Source organism: Onychomys torridus, chromosome 2 (genome assembly GCF_903995425.1).
Source record: "Onychomys torridus chromosome 2, mOncTor1.1, whole genome shotgun sequence".
Lineage (NCBI taxonomy): Eukaryota > Metazoa > Chordata > Mammalia > Rodentia > Cricetidae > Onychomys > Onychomys torridus.
The window spans coordinates 167,474,165-167,491,421 of NC_050444.1; the positions used below are offsets into that span (position 1 = coordinate 167,474,165).

Sequence of the window (17,257 nt, forward strand, 5' to 3'; positions counted from 1 at the left end):
AGGCCCTTACTCCCTCATCACCACTCCCCAACTCTGGGGCTCCAGGAGACACATCCACAAATGTAGCATGATCTCTGCCCTTCTTCTCAAGACTGTCCACTTATTACCCATCAGGCCTTGCAACTGTTGTTATTTGAATCTGCCCCCAAGGGAGGGCCTCATCTTTAAGTTGAGGAAAGCCCTGCTTATCCAGGCTGCCCAGCCCCTCACCACAGAAGCTGTATGCTGCAGGCTGACTCTGATACAGTGAGCCTAATATGTGGAAGGGCTGGAGCTGGGACCTGGAACCTCATTCCTTTAGAACAGTGGTTCTCAACCTTCCTAATACTGTGACCCTTTAATACAGTTAGTTCCTCATGTTTACAGTTGACCCTCAACCATAAAATTATTTTGTTGCTACTTCATAACTAATTTTGCTACTGTTATAAATTGTAATGTAAATATTGGATATGCAGGATATCTAATCTACAACCTCCAAAGGGGTAATGATCCACAGGTTGAGAACCATTTTCTTAGAGGCTGTGGGTGCCTCTATGACTAGTCATGGGATCCTTCTGGAGCCTTTGCTCAACTGCTGGACAGTGGTCCCATCCACTCCCCGCTCCCCCACCCAGGGCAGAAATTGGCTGCAAGTAGGATAAAAGAATTGGGCAGTGTTTGGGAGCAGAGTCATCACTTGCTGGCTCTCTCTTTCTCTTTCCCTCCCTCCTGCTTGGGCCTCAGACACTGCTACAGGTAAGAGAGCTGCACTCTGGGGTATACATATGGGGCTATTCAGATGCTCTTTTTCTGGGGTGTTTCAGCACTGAGGACACCTCCCTACTTCAGTGCTCCTGCTGCCCTTTGGGAGGAATCTGTAGGCCAGCTAGTTGGTAGCACCAGCAAGATGAATCTGACCAGTCCCCCTACAGGAGTGGTGGCAGCTGTGTCTTCCTTCCCCTGCTCAGGCTGAGAGCAGGTGGTAAGGCCTTCTTCCCTCTACTGGCCTGGCCTGTCAGACAACAGGACACACAAGACACCCAAGGCTCTCTGGCTTCTGAATGGAGCTCTGTCAGGCAGCTGGGAAAGGCCCAGCTGGCGAAGTGCATGAAACACTCAGGATGGGGCAGTGGTGGTGGTGGTGGGGCAGACAGGGAGTGCAGCTTCCTTCCTGATCATAGCCTGCTTATTCCTGCAAGCCTAGTAGTGGGGGCTGGAGTACTCAGGACCAGCTGTGAACACAAGGGATCTTCCCATAGGGTCTTTAGACAAAGGGCCTTGCTTGGTTAGGAAATAGTTGTGATGGGCAGAGGTTCCCTGAGCATGTGCCTCACCTTAGCTTTTGTTTGGGGTGAGCCTGAGAAGGGATGGGATCCTTCAAGGATGGGCACTCCCCGAGGGCCAGCTCTATTCTCAGGACTTCTCCTATGATGAACCAAAAGTGGAGTTTGATGTGGATGCACCAAGTGGTGTGGTAATGGAGGGCTACCTTTTTAAGAGAGCCAGCAATGCTTTCAAGACATGGAACCGGTAAGGGCCTTCCTTAGGTAGGGCTGAGGGAAGAGTGGATGTGGAGCTAGCCCTGCCTGACCTCTTGTCTCCCATTTTTCCTCACCCAGACGATGGTTCTCCATTCAGAACAGCCAGCTGGTCTACCAGAAGAAACTCAAGGTGTGCTGGGGGGCAGGGTCACCTTTGGCCAGACTCCTCCCCATCTAGACTATGGGTCGGGCTGCTTAGTGGATGTTGGCACAGGGCTGAGGACACAGACAGGCACCAAAGTGCAAAAGGTCAGGGGAGCAGGGAGTTAGAAACACATTGCTTGAGTCTAAGATAAAGGAGAAAATGGGTATGAGAGTGGTAAGCTTGTACCTCCAACAGGATGCACTGACTGTGGTGGTAGATGACCTACGTCTATGCTCTGTGAAGCCATGTGAGGACATTGAACGGAGGTTCTGCTTTGAAGTTGTGTCACCTACCAAGTGAGGAGGCCCAGCCCCAGGAAGGGTTGGGGAAAGCCCTGCTTACCCAGTCTGACCAGCCCCTTCTTACAGGAGCTGTATGCTGCAGGCTGACTCTGAGAAGCTGAGGCAGGCTTGGGTTCAAGCTGTTCAGGCTAGCATTGCCTCTGCCTACCGGGAAAGTCCAGACAGCTGCTATAGTGAGGTGTGCTGCTTTCACATAAGTGTAGCTATGTACTCCTGAAACAGCTCCTCTAGGCCACATTCATGCTTGTGTAGCTCGTGTGTGCATGTGTGTGTGTGTGTGTGTGTGTGTGTGTGTGTGTGTGTGTGTGTGCTGTGTTTGCATGTGTACATGCATGCAGATTTGTATTTAAGGGGCCCAGTCTATGCTGACTCTTTTAACTGGGGATCTCCTGGGGAGTTGAGACAAGCTCCTAAAGGGCTGAGTGCCTCCTCACACCATTCACCAGAGGCTGGACCGCACAGCATCACCGTCAACAAGTAGCATTGATTCCACCACGGACTCTCGGGAACGTGGAGTCAAGGGCGAGAGCGTGCTGCAGCGTGTGCAGAGTGTGGCTGGCAATAGCCAGTGTGGCGACTGTGGCCAGCCAGATCCTCGCTGGGCCAGCATCAACCTGGGTGTGCTGCTCTGTATTGAGTGCTCAGGCATCCACAGGTAGTCCTTCTTAGACTCTGGCTAGACAGGGCTGGCTGAGGTTCTGGATAGAGTCCTACCTTTGCCCATCTCTGTCCCCTTTCTGTCCAGGAGCTTGGGTGTTCACTGCTCCAAGGTACGGTCCCTGACACTGGATTCCTGGGAACCAGAGCTGCTAAAGGTATGTGAAAGGACTCTTGAAGATGAAGCCCACTGGAGCCCTGAGGAGGCAAGGGTGGGATTTAGGTCTTCGAACTTGGACTAACATCCACATACACTGCACCCCACAGCTGATGTGTGAGCTTGGAAATAGCACCATGAACCAGATCTATGAGGCCCAGTGTGAGGGCCCAGGCATTAGAAAACCCACAGCCAGTAGTTCCAGGTGAGGTGGGGACAGCCAGCTTGGCCATGGGGGCTCTAGCCTATGGATGTAGTCTCATGTTCACCTCTGGTCCAGGCAGGACAAAGAAGCATGGATCAAGGACAAATACGTTGAAAAGAAGTTTCTGAGGAAGTTGACCTCGGCACCAATCCGGGAAGCTCCAAGACGCTGGAGGGCACAGAAGTGCCAGCGCCCTCTCAGCTCCCCCCATGCCCCTACTACCCGCCGCAAGGTCCGGCTTGAGCCTGTCCTGCCCTCCATCGCTGCTTTGTCCTCAGGTGGGAGGGCTGCCAGCAGCTGCACCTGTGCTCACGTACTTGGGCAGGTTTGGGGACAGGCTCAATGCAGCCCTGGGAGGAGCCACCAAACCCTCAATGTTATAGTGGGGTTGGGTGAACTGGAGGCGGGGCTTTACAGGATCATCTTGGAGCTCTGACTGTCTCTAAATGACCTGAGGCATTCCCCATCCCAAGTCTCAGTTTCATCATCTGAACATGTGTCTTATCCCTTGCAGCTGGCACTGTGGAGCGCAAGTTCCGCCGAGACTCCCTCTTCTGCCCTGATGAGCTGGACTCCCTCTTCTCTTACTTTGATGCAGGGGCTGCTGGGGCTGGTCCACGCAGTGAGTGCTGGGACAGATTCCCTTCCCATGCTCTCTGTGTCCCTCAAGAGCCATACCCCATCCTCAGCCAAAGTAACATAAGAGGAACAGTTGAGGCTGCTCTGGAGAGTGGACAAGGTGGATGACACCTGTTCAAGAACTTGAAGAAGAGACTGGGACAGAGTGGTGATACCACAAAAGGGTTAAGACTGGAAAAACATCCAGAGGGGCTAGAGCAGCAGTTCTCAACCTGTGGGTCTTGACCGCTTTGGGGGTCGCATATCAGATATCCTACATATCAGATATTTACATTACGATTCATAACAGTAGCAAAATTATAGCTATGAAATAAAACGAAAATGATTCTGTGGTTGGGGATCACCACAATATGAGAAACTGTATTAAAGGGCCGCAGTATTAGAAAGGTTGAGAACCACTGGGCTAGAGTTATCTTGACCACCAACTTGAGGCTGAGCACACAACTGTCAAGAGTAATATGTAGAAGCCAGGGTATGGTGGTTTACACCTATAACCTCAGCACTCACAGGCAGAGGCAGAATTGTAATGCATTCAAGGCCATCCTGTGTCACATAGTGAATTCAAGGTCAGCCTGGGTACATTTGTAAGACTCTCTGGAAAAAAAAGGTGTATGAAGTGTGGATTGTGTACACACACAGGTGTTGATGTAGGTGGGGAGCAATTGGGAGTAACCCTGAACTAATGAGATTGAATGGTGACAGCAGAGGGCGCTGTAGTACCGACCCTAAGCCAGGCTCTGCAGCTCCTTCCCTTGCTGCCTGGCCTGTGACTTCAGGGTGAAGAACCCTAAAGCCTAGAGGGCTTGGGAGGGGCACTCTGGGTTGTACTGGGCAGGAGGGCTGCCTCCACCCCCCACCCCCCGCGTCTCTCTGAGCTATTGTTTGATTTTCTCTCCTTTCCTTTTAGCCTGGGCAGCACTCCTCCATGGTGTTCCCTAATAAGGGCTAATCCTGCTCCTGAAGGGGAGAATCCGCTAAAGGGTGGGTCGGGCTCCAGCTTTCCTCCAGTGTTCTGGAACCCCCAGCGCTAAAGATTCCCTTTCCTGTGGTCCTACAGGTCTAAGCAGTGACAGTGGTCTTGGAGGTAGCTCTGATGGCAGTTCAGATGTTCTGGCCTTCGGCACAGGCTCCGTGGTGGACAGTGTCACTGAGGAAGGTGGGTGTGTGCCTCTCTGCCTCCATGTAGCCTGTCATCTCAACACCCTTGAGTATTTCAGCTCCTTATCCTTACCCTCCTACAGAGGGTGCTGAGTCCGAGGAGTCCAGCAGTGAGGTAGATGGAGAAGCTGAGGCCTGGAGCCTGGCAGATGTACGCGAGCTGCATCCTGGGCTCCTGGCACACCAAGCAGCACGTACTCGTGATCTCCCTGCACTGGCTGCAGCACTGGCCCATGGAGCTGAAGTCAACTGGGCTGATGCGGCAGATGAGGGCAAGACTCCACTGGTGCAGGCTGTGCTAGGGGTGAGCATAGGTGGGACACCTGACTTCTACACACAAGACTGCATACTTGTGTGCACATTCTATTGTTCTAGATAGGGACAGGCTTGATCCTGTTTGGGGGGTGCTCATAGCAGGGTCAGGGTGCACAGGCCTGCCAGTGTCCTTTCCTGGTTCATTCTGATTTCCTTGGATCTGTAGGGTTCCTTGATTGTCTGTGAGTTCCTTCTGCAAAATGGAGCTGATGTGAACCAAAGAGATAGCCTTGGCCGGGCACCCTTGCACCATGCTACACTCTTGGGCCACACTGGGTGAGTTCTATGGTATCTCTTTTGCTACCATCCCTCACCTTGGAGCCATCTCAATAAGCTCCTCCACCCACAGCCAGGTCTGTCTATTCCTGAAGCGGGGGGCTGACCAGCATGCCCTGGACCAGGAGCAGCAGGATCCATTGACCATCGCCATTCAAGCAGCGAATGCTGACATTGTCACGTTGTGAGTCAGGCAGGGCCCTGGGGACATAGTCACTGTAAAAGGGACAGGGACTGAGTGGGCGCAGAGTCACCTCACACTGTTCCCCACCCCCAGGCTCCGCCTGGCCCGCATGGCTGAGGAGATGAGAGAAGCTGAGGCATCCCCTGGCCAGCCAGGCCCACTGCCGGGAAGCAGTCCTACAGAGCTGCAGTACCGCAGGTGCATCCAGGAGTTCATTGGCCTCCACCTGGAGGAAAGCTAGGGCCTGGCAGGCCGGGCAGCTGAGGGACCCCTGCCCTGACCCCAGCCTACCCGGCCCAGAAATCCTGCATGTCCCTGAAGATCCTAGCCCCTCATCTAGCCACAGCCCTGCCTGTGACAGCTGTGGGCCCATCCCGACAGCCCAGGACCTTATCATTTCTGGAGCCCCCACTCTCCTGCTCTTCCCTCCTTCTGGCTACTTTAATGCTCAGCCAGAGGACAGGGACCCAAGCACTAAATCTCTTGAAGCCCCACATTTGGGGGGCGGGAGGTGCTGCATCACCTGTTACCCCTCATTTTACCTAGGGAACCTCTGTCTTCAGGTGGTCCTTTCTTCAGGGGCCTGGGCTGTCCATGGCACAAACCATTCTCGAGGTCCATGTCACCTTGTACCCCTCTGCCCTCAGGGCCTGTTTCACCTTGTGCCCCTATGTTTACTGCCCCAGAACACTGACCTGCTAGTTAGGTCCTTCCTACATCCCCCCAGAGCCCCTCCTCCAGCCTGGGGCTGGTGGCTGGCCACCAGCACCTTCCCTGGCAGGAGTGGCAGCCCACCCAGGGAATCAACCTGAGTACCTCGCTCAGTGACCCCAGCATCCAGGTTGGGCTTTGATGGTGCTGGGAGGTGGAACTTTGGCCCAGGCCTTCCACCTAGGCTGGACGCAGGCGTCCCAAGGCCATGTGGCTGGCCACTTGGGTCCTGGTGCCTGAGGGCCTAAATCCATCCTTGCCTTCTCCAGAAGCACTGTCTGGTTTACCCGGGCCAGAGCCCATGCCTAAAGCAACTGGCACTTTCCATCCTGTGCCTAGTGTTCTTTGTTACTGACTGAGAGGATTTTCTACAATGACCTCATTCTGACTTTGTCTGCGTTTTTTTCTGTGGACTCTCAAGGACCATCCTGATCCCAGCTCTTCCTGCTGCTGGGGAGGCCCATATAGATCTCCCCTGCCCTGCCCCCAAGCTTCACTCCTTGGGCTGGGCCTCTGATAGGTCCAGTGGTCCCTTATTTGGGGGGCCCACCAATGCCTTCAACTTCCCTTTTTCTGGAGGAGTTCCAGGATAGAGGCTGGGCCCCTCTGCATACTATGGAGCCCTTGGTTAGGTCACTATGCAAATACTGCCCTGGGAGCATCCATGGGCAGTAAGGTAGGCATTGGATCAGGGCCTCTGACTCCCTTGCTTGATGGCTGCGGCCCTAAAGAGCAGAATCGGCTTTTTCCTCCTGCTTGAGCTCTGCCCACCACCTACTCTGTGCCACCTTTGGGCTGGCAGGACCCCACTCCTTCCTGCTCTGATCACTCTCACTTAATAAACCTCTGCCGCTTGCATCCACTGCCTGCTCATTGCTGTATCAAGCCTTGCTTGGCTCTGTCTCAGCTGAAGGTTTGGGAGCAGCCTGAAGCAGAGTCCCAACATTGTCCCTTCCCAAGAGGATATAACCCAGCCACCAGGGGCCTGATGCTTTCAGAAAAACTGACACCTGACACCCTTAGCCCCTGTTCCCTGGCCTCTCCTCTCTGCCTTTCTCTGAATTAGACTGTATCCCTTGATAGTAATAAGGAGGAACACAGTGAGAAGAGCTGAGGCTGGCGTCCCTGATCTGTACCCAGTGTCCCTTACCTACAGTGTGTTTGCTGTGTTCTGTTTCAAGGTGGCATTGAGGTACATTCTGAGGTTTGCAAATCACCCTGATGTGCAAGACAGCAGATGGAATGACTGATGTTATTGTAGAGCAGCCCAATGTCAGTAGATGTCTTGGCTTGGATTTACTTTTATTCCTGCTTACCTAGAGGCTGCTTTAAAGCCAGTATAGGCTCTGTCTGATATGCATATATGTATCAGATATATATGTATATATATACACACACATATGCATATATGTGTGTGTGTGTATGTATGTATAGACATGTGTCAGAAACATGCACAGACAAATGTGATAACCAAACAGATTATAGTTCAGGAGTCTAGAGAGTCCCAGGATACTTCTCAGCCATGTCTTGGGGTCCCCCTCAACCCAAGAGGGCACCACCTGGTGGGATAGGTGGGTAGAGATTCTCTGGTGTGTTGGATATACTTGGTTTCTGCATGGGTCAGATGGTTGGTACTGCTTTCTGGGCCCTCAAATAGCTAGTCTGGCACACTGTAGGCAACTAGGGAGCCCACTGCTACTACAGCTCCCAACATTAGGCTGAGGGATCTGTTGGGGTTACTTCAGTTGTCAAGATCTCAAGGGAATCCCAGGGATGGCAGCACATGCCTTTAATCCCAGTACTTTGGAGGCAGAGGCAGGAGAATCTCTGAGTTTGAGGCCAGTCTGGGCTATATAGCAAGCTCCAGGACTACACAGGGAAACCCTGTCTCAACAACAACAACAAAACCAAACAGCCAGTCAATGGCGGCACACACCTTTAATCCTAGCACTTAGGAGGCAGAGGCCGAAGGATCATTGAGTTCAAGGCCAGTGAACTTGTCTATATAGAGTAAGTACCAGGATAGCCAGGGCTACAGAGAAACCCTCTCTTGAAAAACAAACAAGCAAACAAAATCTTAAGGGTCTGGAGTTTAGCCCAATTCTTACACTGAAACTATCTCCAAAGACCCTGGGAGTACCTGTGTGGAGTTACTTCCTGCTGGACCTCTGGCATCATCCCCTGAAGCTTGGGGTGGAGGGCTCTGGCTGGCCTCTGATATTGTATGGGACTGCCATGAAGCAGTATTGACTCCCAGCCAGGACACCTTCCCCCAGCAGAGCCAGTGAAAACCCAGCAGCAGCAGGGCAAGGATAGTGACATCCAATAGCAGCTCTAGCACAGACAGGATAGATGAACGGACCAGTCTCCAGAGGCTGCCCATGGCACAACAGCTGTGGAACCTGTGGGTAGACAGGCAATAAGTCTAGTAGGGCCTCTTGTACCCCACCTGTGAGTAGGACTGTGGGGGTCTGCCTTTATCCAGCCATCTCAGAAAAGGCCAGAGTGGTTAGCTATAGGCTCTGTTTCCAACACTAGCTCAGCATCTCTCTAACCACTCCTCAGAGTATACTGTTGCCTCATTCACAATGTGGTAGTTAAGCTCCTGGATTAGAATTTTCACCTTGGCCATATTGCTTCTAGGGTAGGGACAGAAGTATAAAGGGGTTGGCATAGGAGAGACAGGATGTGTCCCTACCTCTGGCTCCTGCTCTAGCTTGAGCTTCATGGGTTTTACACTTTCTAAGCATAGCCACAATCCAGTCTTGTACATGGGCTTGCATGGCCACATTTTCCTTACCCCAATAGTACAGTGGGTTGTGAGGAGCACCAGAGACATTGACTGGTCCACTTCCACCTGCTCTGTGAGACTCACAGTAGACTTGGCTGAAGGCTACCTGGAGGTCCCTGCAAAGAATTTGTACAAAGACACCCTGGGAGAGACAGGACCTCCAGTCATCCTGTAGTGCTCTTTGGGGGAACTGATGCCTGACTCCCAACCCCATTGTCCCGTCTTGCTTGCAAAGTCTGGGGCAGTGGGAAAGACAAGAAAGCTGGCAGGTTTCCAGGTCCTGGTAGCATCGGTAGAAGCCGTGACCCGAGGAGTTGTGGAGAAGGCACATTCAGAGTGACTGACTTAGAGACCCCCAACAATCCCAAAGGAGATGACAGGCTCACCCACAGGCTGGGTGTCATTTGTGACTGCAGAACTGGGCTCTGGCTGGAGCAGATTTCCACCATAAGCTGCTGGAAGCAGGACACCAGGCATGCCTGAAGTGACAGCAAGGACGTAAGCTGAGAGTCCTGCCTACACATGGTTGGTGTTTAAGGTGTTATACATCAGTCCTGTATCCATGCCCTTAGCTCCATCAATGAAGAGGCCATAGGGACTTTCAAGCAAAGGCACTTTATCTTGGGGAAAAGAAATTTCAATTCTGCTCACTGCATCTTGAGGCCCTGCCCTACCTCAAGGCCTGGGTTGGACAAGAAGCCCAATAACCCTGCTTACTTGTAGAATTCCAATGGTATTCTGAGTCCTTGGTCAGAAGCTAAAGCCACTGCTTTCCAGAAGGGTGTGTGGTTGTATCTATGAATCATGACGTTGAGTTCAGCCTCCAAGGACAAAAGAGGGAGATGATCTTGCCTTTTTGATCCCTGGGGAAGCCAAGGAAGAGATGTTGAGGCTACCTGCCCAACCCACTTTATATTCATGTCCAGATGCCTGCTGAGGATTAGCCCTCACCATTGGTGATGCCAGGACTCTGTGCAATCCAGACACCCTTAAAGGTATAGCAGTTACCATAGGTCCTGTGGTGGAACTTCTGGAAGTGCCAGAAACCCAAGGCCATGCTTAGATGCTTATCACCTTCTACCCTGTCATGTATGCCTTGAGGGGCCACAGCCTGTCTATTGTGCAGGGAGCTGTTTGTAGCCAGTCTTGGGCAGCTAACTCCTGGCTTTTTACCAGATGAACCCCAGGATAAAACCACTTTGCTGTTGGGATAGAGGGGAGCGGCCCACCAGTCCTGCCCTGCTTACCCCTCACTATCTTATTGACGGGACAAGACAAAGTGGTCACCAGGACTTTGGTGACTGTCCTCCCAGGCAGTGAGGAGTAGGGCCAAGATGTCCATGTAGGGGAAGTGATATCATTCCTGAGCAGCTGGCACACCTGAGGAGTAGGCACAATAGAAGCAGTTGCTGCCAATACTATTATGCCTAGAGAACACAGGGTTGGGTCAGGCACAGCCCATTATCTCTCTCAAGAAGCCTTTTGAAGCACAGCAGCTCACAAGTACCCTCACCTCCTTGAGTCCCAGAACTCGCCAGTCTAAAGCCCATTTTGTGCTGGATGTCCAGATGACTTAAATGGTGCAAATGAATCCCATGATCCAGCTAGAAGTGGAGTTTATGGCTGGGAATTTCATAAAAGGGGGTGTCCCAGCCTTCAATAAATTTGAACTTGTAGAGACCATAGATGCTCTCCCAGGAAAATGCATCAAGTGCTTCCAGATGTTGGTGCATGACATTTGGCCTGGAGGCAGGGCTAGTATTCCTGGGTAGATCGTTGTAAGGTTCCCTATGACACAGAACAGGGTGATCCAGCACTATGTGACTTCAGCATCCCTGTGTGACCAATGACAACAGTAGTCCATCCCCCTTCTCAACCCCAGAGAGAAGCTTTTTTAGGAGCTGGGCCTGTGCACTCTCATAACTTCAGAGTTGAGGTCAAGTCCCTAGCCTGGCCATTTCCAGGACTGCATGCCCTACTGGCAGGCTCATACCCACTCCTTACCTGAAATTCTACTTGATCCTTCCTCCTGAGGTGCCCTGTCATTGCAACCCAGCTCAGACTGACCTATAAAGTTCCCTTTCACCTCAACCATGGGCTCCTAGTAGTGTCTGGTTGTTCCTTTAGCAGTGACACTGAGATCTGAGAAGTCCTGACTAGGTATGGGGATTAGGAGAAATGAAATCATGAGGTATCATCTGAGACTAAACCCAGACCCTCACCTATGTGCATTCATGTCACATAGAGTGACAGATGGGAAGAGTTTGCACTCATGCATGGACACTGCCATGGTGACTGGGTAGTTCCAATACTGCTTTAATAGAAGTACAAGCTGCCAGGAGAGCACCCCAGGGCACTCAGAAGCAGCATCCCCCAGGATGCTGTCTTAATTAGGTTCTGTCAGGAACAGACAAGGCAGATAGATAGTACTGTGGGTGGTGCCATTGGCACAGAAGAAAATGAAGAAGTACAGATCTTGAGAGCCATGGGGCAGACCTAAATGCAGATTTCAGAGGCCCTATCCATGGCAGGGGCTGCAATGCCAGCACTTAGAATGCATGTGAAGTCATGTACATCTGTGCATATACCTATGTGTGCTCATACACATTGGGAGGCATGCCCAGTGTATACCAAGCTCTCAGTCAACAAGTGCCATAGAACAGAAAGAAGCCAGAACCCTGTTCCATGTTAGCTGTATGTTTGTGTGTAAAAGATTTGACCTTGCTGGCTGGCCTCTTTCTTGCCTGGTTCCGTGTATTTATGGTGTGGTCAATATGCATAATTTACTTCGTGGTATGTTGCACCTGAACACAGTGATGTCAAATGCTCTGGGGGCTACCCTACACGCTGTCTGGAATGTTTTTCTGAGGTTCAATCCAACATGTACTACATCCCAGCAGAAGAGACTAGTTCCCTTCTCAGTCTAGCAGATCTAAGAAATGACCTGCTCTGATTGTCATGAATGATCACCATTCAACCTCAGGGGCCAGCACAGAGAGCAGAGCCCATAGAAAGCACCCCTTAGTATCTTGAGGGTGGGCTCTCATTCAGATGCCTCCGTTCTTTCTCTGAGAGTGTGGTGGACAGCTGAAATGGTGACAGCTCCAGCAAGTCATAGCACAGGAGGTGGCCTGTGGCTGGCTGTAAAGCTTCCCTTTATTAGCAGGCCACTAGAAGTGTGCAGGGTGGCAGGGGAGTGGCTCAGTTGAGGTGTTGGTAGCCACATTTGCTCTGAGAATGGATGGGGAATTCTTGGGGAGACAGAGATGTAGGGTCCCTTTGCCAATTGAGCCTTTCTCAGCCTGAGCATGGTAGAAGAGACTTGGGCTCCTTACCCTAATTGTGGTGATAGGGTAGCAGGTTTTGGAGGGGAAAGGGATCTGTTTTGGGCCAGGGCCCACTTGGCTACCTCATGAGCCACATTGACTCCTGGAGCTCAGAGTTGGGCTCCCACCAGGCTAGAAGGGATTTCTGTTTGCTACCATCTCCTTGGCTCTTATCTCCAACACTGATCTCAAGTGTTTGTGGCTAAGAGACATTGGGTGGGGTCCTCCACTCTCAGAAACACAGGTGTTCCTTGAGACCAGCCACATAGCTGTTGGGATGGGCATTAATTGTTGTAGCAACCTGTGGCTTGGGTGTGCAGATGGTAACAGTGGTGGGGATTCACCTTCTCTACAGCATCAACCATACTACCTACTGGAACATGCTAAAACACACATGAAAGCCACACATACACTAAGACTCTACTCCACACTCAGAGACCAAATCACATAGTAGGCATGTGAAACTAAAGGCAGGCTAGCCAGATGCCACAACCCTAAGAGCTTTACTGTTCCTGTCTCTTCTGGGGCACCTTGCATGTCTCAGGATGACCCAATGGTCATACCATACCCCTCAGCCTGGTTTGTGGGGTGAGCACAAGCCTTAACATTCCTTACCTAGAACAGATTCTGCCTTCCTGACCAATCAATTCTAAAGACTTGGGTTAAACTGAAGGAGAAAGTGCCCCCATTGCATCCAACTGAATTTTGACTGCCAAAAGGGGTGAGGTAATGAGCCTTTTGGTTCTGGAAGAAGGCAGCAGCCACTGATGACATCCCAGGAAATCATGCTGAGGAAAAGTAACCCAGGACTTAGCTGGTCAGTTGGGAACCACGGCTTGTCACTCTCCAGTTTTGTAGTCTTGCTCAAATTATTCAACTTCTTTGAGCCCATTTTCTTAAGTGTAAAATATGGCTAAGGCATTTCTTTTAGCTCAAGGTTCAGAAGTGGTACTAGTTAAGAAGGCTGGTGAGGGACTCCCAGACTCAGCATAAGCCCTGCATTGTCTTTCCACATCTAAGTAGTGTTTCTTTGAGGGGGGAATGTGAATAGACTTGCTACATGACGTTCAGCAGCAGAAGAGGAAGAGCCTGGGCTATGTTGTCTGAACTAGAGCAACTCATATCTCCCAGTATTGCTGGAGCTGGAAAAAGGAAGAAAGGAAGGTAGACAGAGAGGGAGGGAGGGAGGAAGGGAGAAAGGAAGGGAGAAAGAAGGAACACTTCTAATTCAGCCCTTTTCACTTCTTCCTAGGAAAGCCTGAAGGGACAACTAAGGTTCAGGGAAGGCATAATGAGGGTCAGCTTCATGTTTTACATTTGATTTGGGCCTCAGAGTATGTGTCTTCCCCTTCTTCCTAGCCTGTCCTACACTTGCTTCCCCAGGTGCTCCTGGTTCTGTGAAGGGGAGGCAGGCTGGGATAGCATAAGGATGTCCTCTATTATTGATCTACAAGAGACCCCCGTGGTCACTATTCACTAACTACATATTGAAAGATATGGAAAGGGGTTGGAGAGATGATTCAGGTGATTAAGAGCACTAGCTACTCTTTCAGAGGACTCAGCACCCACACAGTGGCTTATAACCATTTGTAGCTCTAGTTCTAGGGTGATCCAATGCCTTTTTCTGGACTCTGTGGGCACAAGGCATGCACATGGTGCACAGACATTCAAATATATGGGTGTTTCAGGTAAAACATACATTTTTGAAAAAAATGTGGTGAATAGGTGAGGGAGGGAGAGAAAAGAGAGATAGAGGGACACACACACACACACACACACACACACACAGAGAGAGAGAGAGAGAGAGAGAGAGAGAGAGAGAGAGAGAGAGAACAAATAGATGTTCCTGGACCTTCCTAGAGTAGGCCTTCTGCCCTCCCAGAAAGGACACTGGAGCACTTACTTCCACTCTGAGCCTTATAGGTATCTATTCCCAAGAGTAACCAGGAACCAGGAGCAGGTACTGTCCACTCCCAGGACCTTAGGGACCACAGGTACTTGGAGTCTCAAAGGACTCCAGGCTCAGTTCTTCTCCTGGGGTTCTTCATACTTGGGTGCAACTCAGAGTGTACCTTGTGAGAGTCTTATGTGACTCATTTGAAACACACAAGATACTTAAAAAAAGAAAAAAAGATTTATTTATTTATACACTGTTCTGTCTGCATGCATGCCTGCAGGCCAGAAGAGGGGACCAGATTTCTTTACAGATGGTTGTGAGCCTCCATGTGGTTACCAGGACCTCCGGAAGAGCAGCTCTTAACCTCTGAGCCATCTCTCCAGCCCACAAAATTCTTAGTATGGGGAGACTGGAGCATCCTCTCTGGGCTAAGGGCTGGCTTATCTGAGGTTTCTGGACCTAGACTGGTGAGGGGTCTCTTTGGTGTTTCTGTGGAGATGTGGTGTCATTGGGTTCCCCAAAATATCGTGCACTCTAATAAAATTATCTGGGGTCAGAGACAGAACAGCCACAATATTATACATAGAGGTTAGGCAGTGGTAGCACACGCCTTTAATCCTAGCATTCCAGAGGCAGAAATCCCTGAAAGCAGAAAGGTATATAAGGTGTGAGGACTAGAAACTAGCAGCATTTAGCTGGTTAAGCTTTTAATCTTTGAGCAGCAGTTCAGCTGAGTGCCATTCGGATAAGGACATAGAGGCTTCCAGTCTGAGGAAACAGGATCATCTGAGAAGTTGGTCAGGTGAGGTAGTGTGCCTTGTCCTGCTTCTCTGATCTTCCATCATTCACCCCAATACCTGGCTTCAGGTTTTTTTTTTTTTTGTTAATAAGCCTATTTAAGATTCATGCTACACAGAGAGGACATGCATTGACTGCACTAGCCAGGCAGGATCTTGGGTCACCACAGAACAGGTACCAAGGTGCCTCATACTCTGACATGGGGATACATCTGCTAGTATGGTACTTCCTCATGGGAGTCAGGGAGATAGGTGAGGATGTTTTTCCTGAGTCACCTCTAGCTCTGGCCAGACTGACTCTACTGGTGGCCTTGTGGTCTATCCTGTAGGAAGCTTTTTGTTTCTCTTATAATTTATTTTTAAGTTTATGAGTCAGGTATGGCAGAGTGTAGCAGGCTTTCTTGGACCGCCAGCCTCCAAATCATGACAGGGAGACTTATTAATAATGAAAGCTCAGCCTTAGTTTAGACTTGTTCTACTAGCTCTTTATTTATTTATTTTTAATTTTTCTCTGTGTAGCTTTCTGCCTTTCCAGGAACTCACTTGGTAGCCCAGGCTGCGGTAGGGGATTTGGCACGGGTGCAACTTGGATTGGTTTATTTTTATTTTTGGAGGCCTCTGTTTTCTTTTTCATCCTTATTTGTCTTGCTTTGTTTTGTCTGAAGTTATACAGTCCACCCTATGAGTCAGGTCACACTGTCCCTAAATCAGGACATCTTACGGTTTATCAATCACCACCAGATGGTCAGTCATTTTGACTCTGCTTTGGAATTTTCCCAGAAGGGGGTTTGGACCACCATCAGCTCTGGGAACATGAAACTGGCCTGAGTTTTACTGTCAAAGAGTCCCCTTATAAACAAATGTGGTGGCTGGAGAGATGGCTCAGAGGTTAAGAGCACCGACTTCTTCCAGAGGTCCTGAGTTCAATTCCCAGCAACCACATGGTGGCTCACAACCATCTGTAATGAGATCTGGTGCCCTCTTCTGGCCTGCAGGCATACATGCAGGCAGAATACTGTATACTTAATAAATAAAATAAAATTAAAAATTAAAAAAAACAAATATGGGGAGGGGTGGTGAGGGTCTCACACTACATGTGTGTTGATACCCACAGAGACCAGAAGAGTGTGTCAGACCCCCTAGAGCTGGGGTTCCAGTTCAGCACTTTTACATGTATGTGGTTGATATATTGTGCACCCCAATAAACTTATCTGGGGTCAGAGAACAGAACAGCCACTAGATACAGAGGCCAGAAAATGGTGGCACACATACCTTTAATCCTAGCATTCTGAAAGGTAGAGATCCGTCTGCATCTCTGTGAGTTCAAGGCTACACTGGAAACAGCCAGGCATGGTGACTCATGCATTTAATCCCAGGAAGTGATGGCAGAAAGCAGAAAGTTACATAAGGCACGAGGACCAGGAACTAGGGCTGGTTAAGCTTTCAGGCTTTTGAGCAACAGTTCAGCTGAGATCCATTTGGATGAGAACCCAGAGGCTTCTAGTCTGAGGAAACAGGATCAGCTGAGGAACTAGCAAGGTGAGGTAGCTGTGGCTTGTTCTACTCTGATCTTCCAGCATTCACCCCAATACCTGGCTTCAGGTTTGATTTTACTAATAAGTATCTTAAGATTCATGCTACATTTGGCACCCAATGTTCGTGGTACGAATTCATGAAAAAGCCGTTTGCTGTGGCCTTATAGGCCCCAGGTCTGCCCCTAGCTACACTTGGGCGGTTGTGGTGGTGCATTCCCATAGGATTTGCTGAAGGAGGCAGAGGCAGGAGCATCCCGAGTTTGAGGCCGGCCTAGGAGGCTTGCTAAGGAGAAGCTTCGGCCCGGGCCCAGCCACAAACGGTGGCAGCAGGACCATGGAGGCAGAGGCTGCTGCTCCGAGTTGCTGGCTCCTTCTCATTATATTGGTGACTGCAGTGATGCTGCTACCTGGGACAAAGGGCTTACTGCTGCTTGTCCAGAGAAGAATTGCCTGGACCATTGTGTTACAAGAAGCATCGGCAAAGGTCAGTTTGGAAAAGTTTGGCAAGACAAATGGTGGGGAGAAATTGCTGTGAAGATTTTTCTCTTCTAGGTAAGAACACTCATGGTTCCAAGAGACAGACATTTATCAGACTGTGATTGCTCTAAACCACAGAGGAGGCACAAAAATCAATCAATCAAT

General features: G+C 50.4%; 2 protein-coding genes across 3 annotated transcripts in view; one reads left to right on the plus strand and one right to left on the minus strand.

The window, feature by feature from the left end:
- The window catches only part of Acap3 (ArfGAP with coiled-coil, ankyrin repeat and PH domains 3), a 15,123-nt gene extending 7,996 nt beyond the window's left edge, over window positions 1-7,127 (plus strand). For both annotated transcript variants that reach the window (XM_036179634.1, XM_036179635.1), the window contains exons 10-24: window positions 724-735; window positions 1,397-1,509; window positions 1,599-1,650; window positions 1,861-1,961; window positions 2,034-2,145; window positions 2,414-2,622; window positions 2,713-2,782; window positions 2,892-2,986; window positions 3,062-3,264; window positions 3,501-3,608; window positions 4,683-4,781; window positions 4,867-5,087; window positions 5,265-5,374; window positions 5,448-5,558; window positions 5,652-7,127. In XM_036179634.1, the coding sequence (XP_036035527.1) occupies window positions 724-735; window positions 1,397-1,509; window positions 1,599-1,650; window positions 1,861-1,961; window positions 2,034-2,145; window positions 2,414-2,622; window positions 2,713-2,782; window positions 2,892-2,986; window positions 3,062-3,264; window positions 3,501-3,608; window positions 4,683-4,781; window positions 4,867-5,087; window positions 5,265-5,374; window positions 5,448-5,558; window positions 5,652-5,799 (1,764 nt within the window). In that variant the 3' untranslated portion in view covers window positions 5,800-7,127. The remainder of the gene's footprint in view (window positions 1-723; window positions 736-1,396; window positions 1,510-1,598; window positions 1,651-1,860; window positions 1,962-2,033; window positions 2,146-2,413; window positions 2,623-2,712; window positions 2,783-2,891; window positions 2,987-3,061; window positions 3,265-3,500; window positions 3,609-4,682; window positions 4,782-4,866; window positions 5,088-5,264; window positions 5,375-5,447; window positions 5,559-5,651) is intronic.
- Scnn1d (sodium channel epithelial 1 subunit delta) lies at window positions 6,763-11,505 on the minus strand. The gene is given in 9 exon segments (XM_036178648.1): window positions 6,763-6,842; window positions 8,562-8,671; window positions 8,825-8,908; window positions 9,270-9,389; window positions 9,778-9,923; window positions 9,995-10,175; window positions 10,332-10,487; window positions 11,283-11,409; window positions 11,412-11,505. Coding segments are annotated over 9 exon segments (1,098 nt in total).
- Window positions 11,506-17,257: the final 5,752 nt, after the last annotated feature.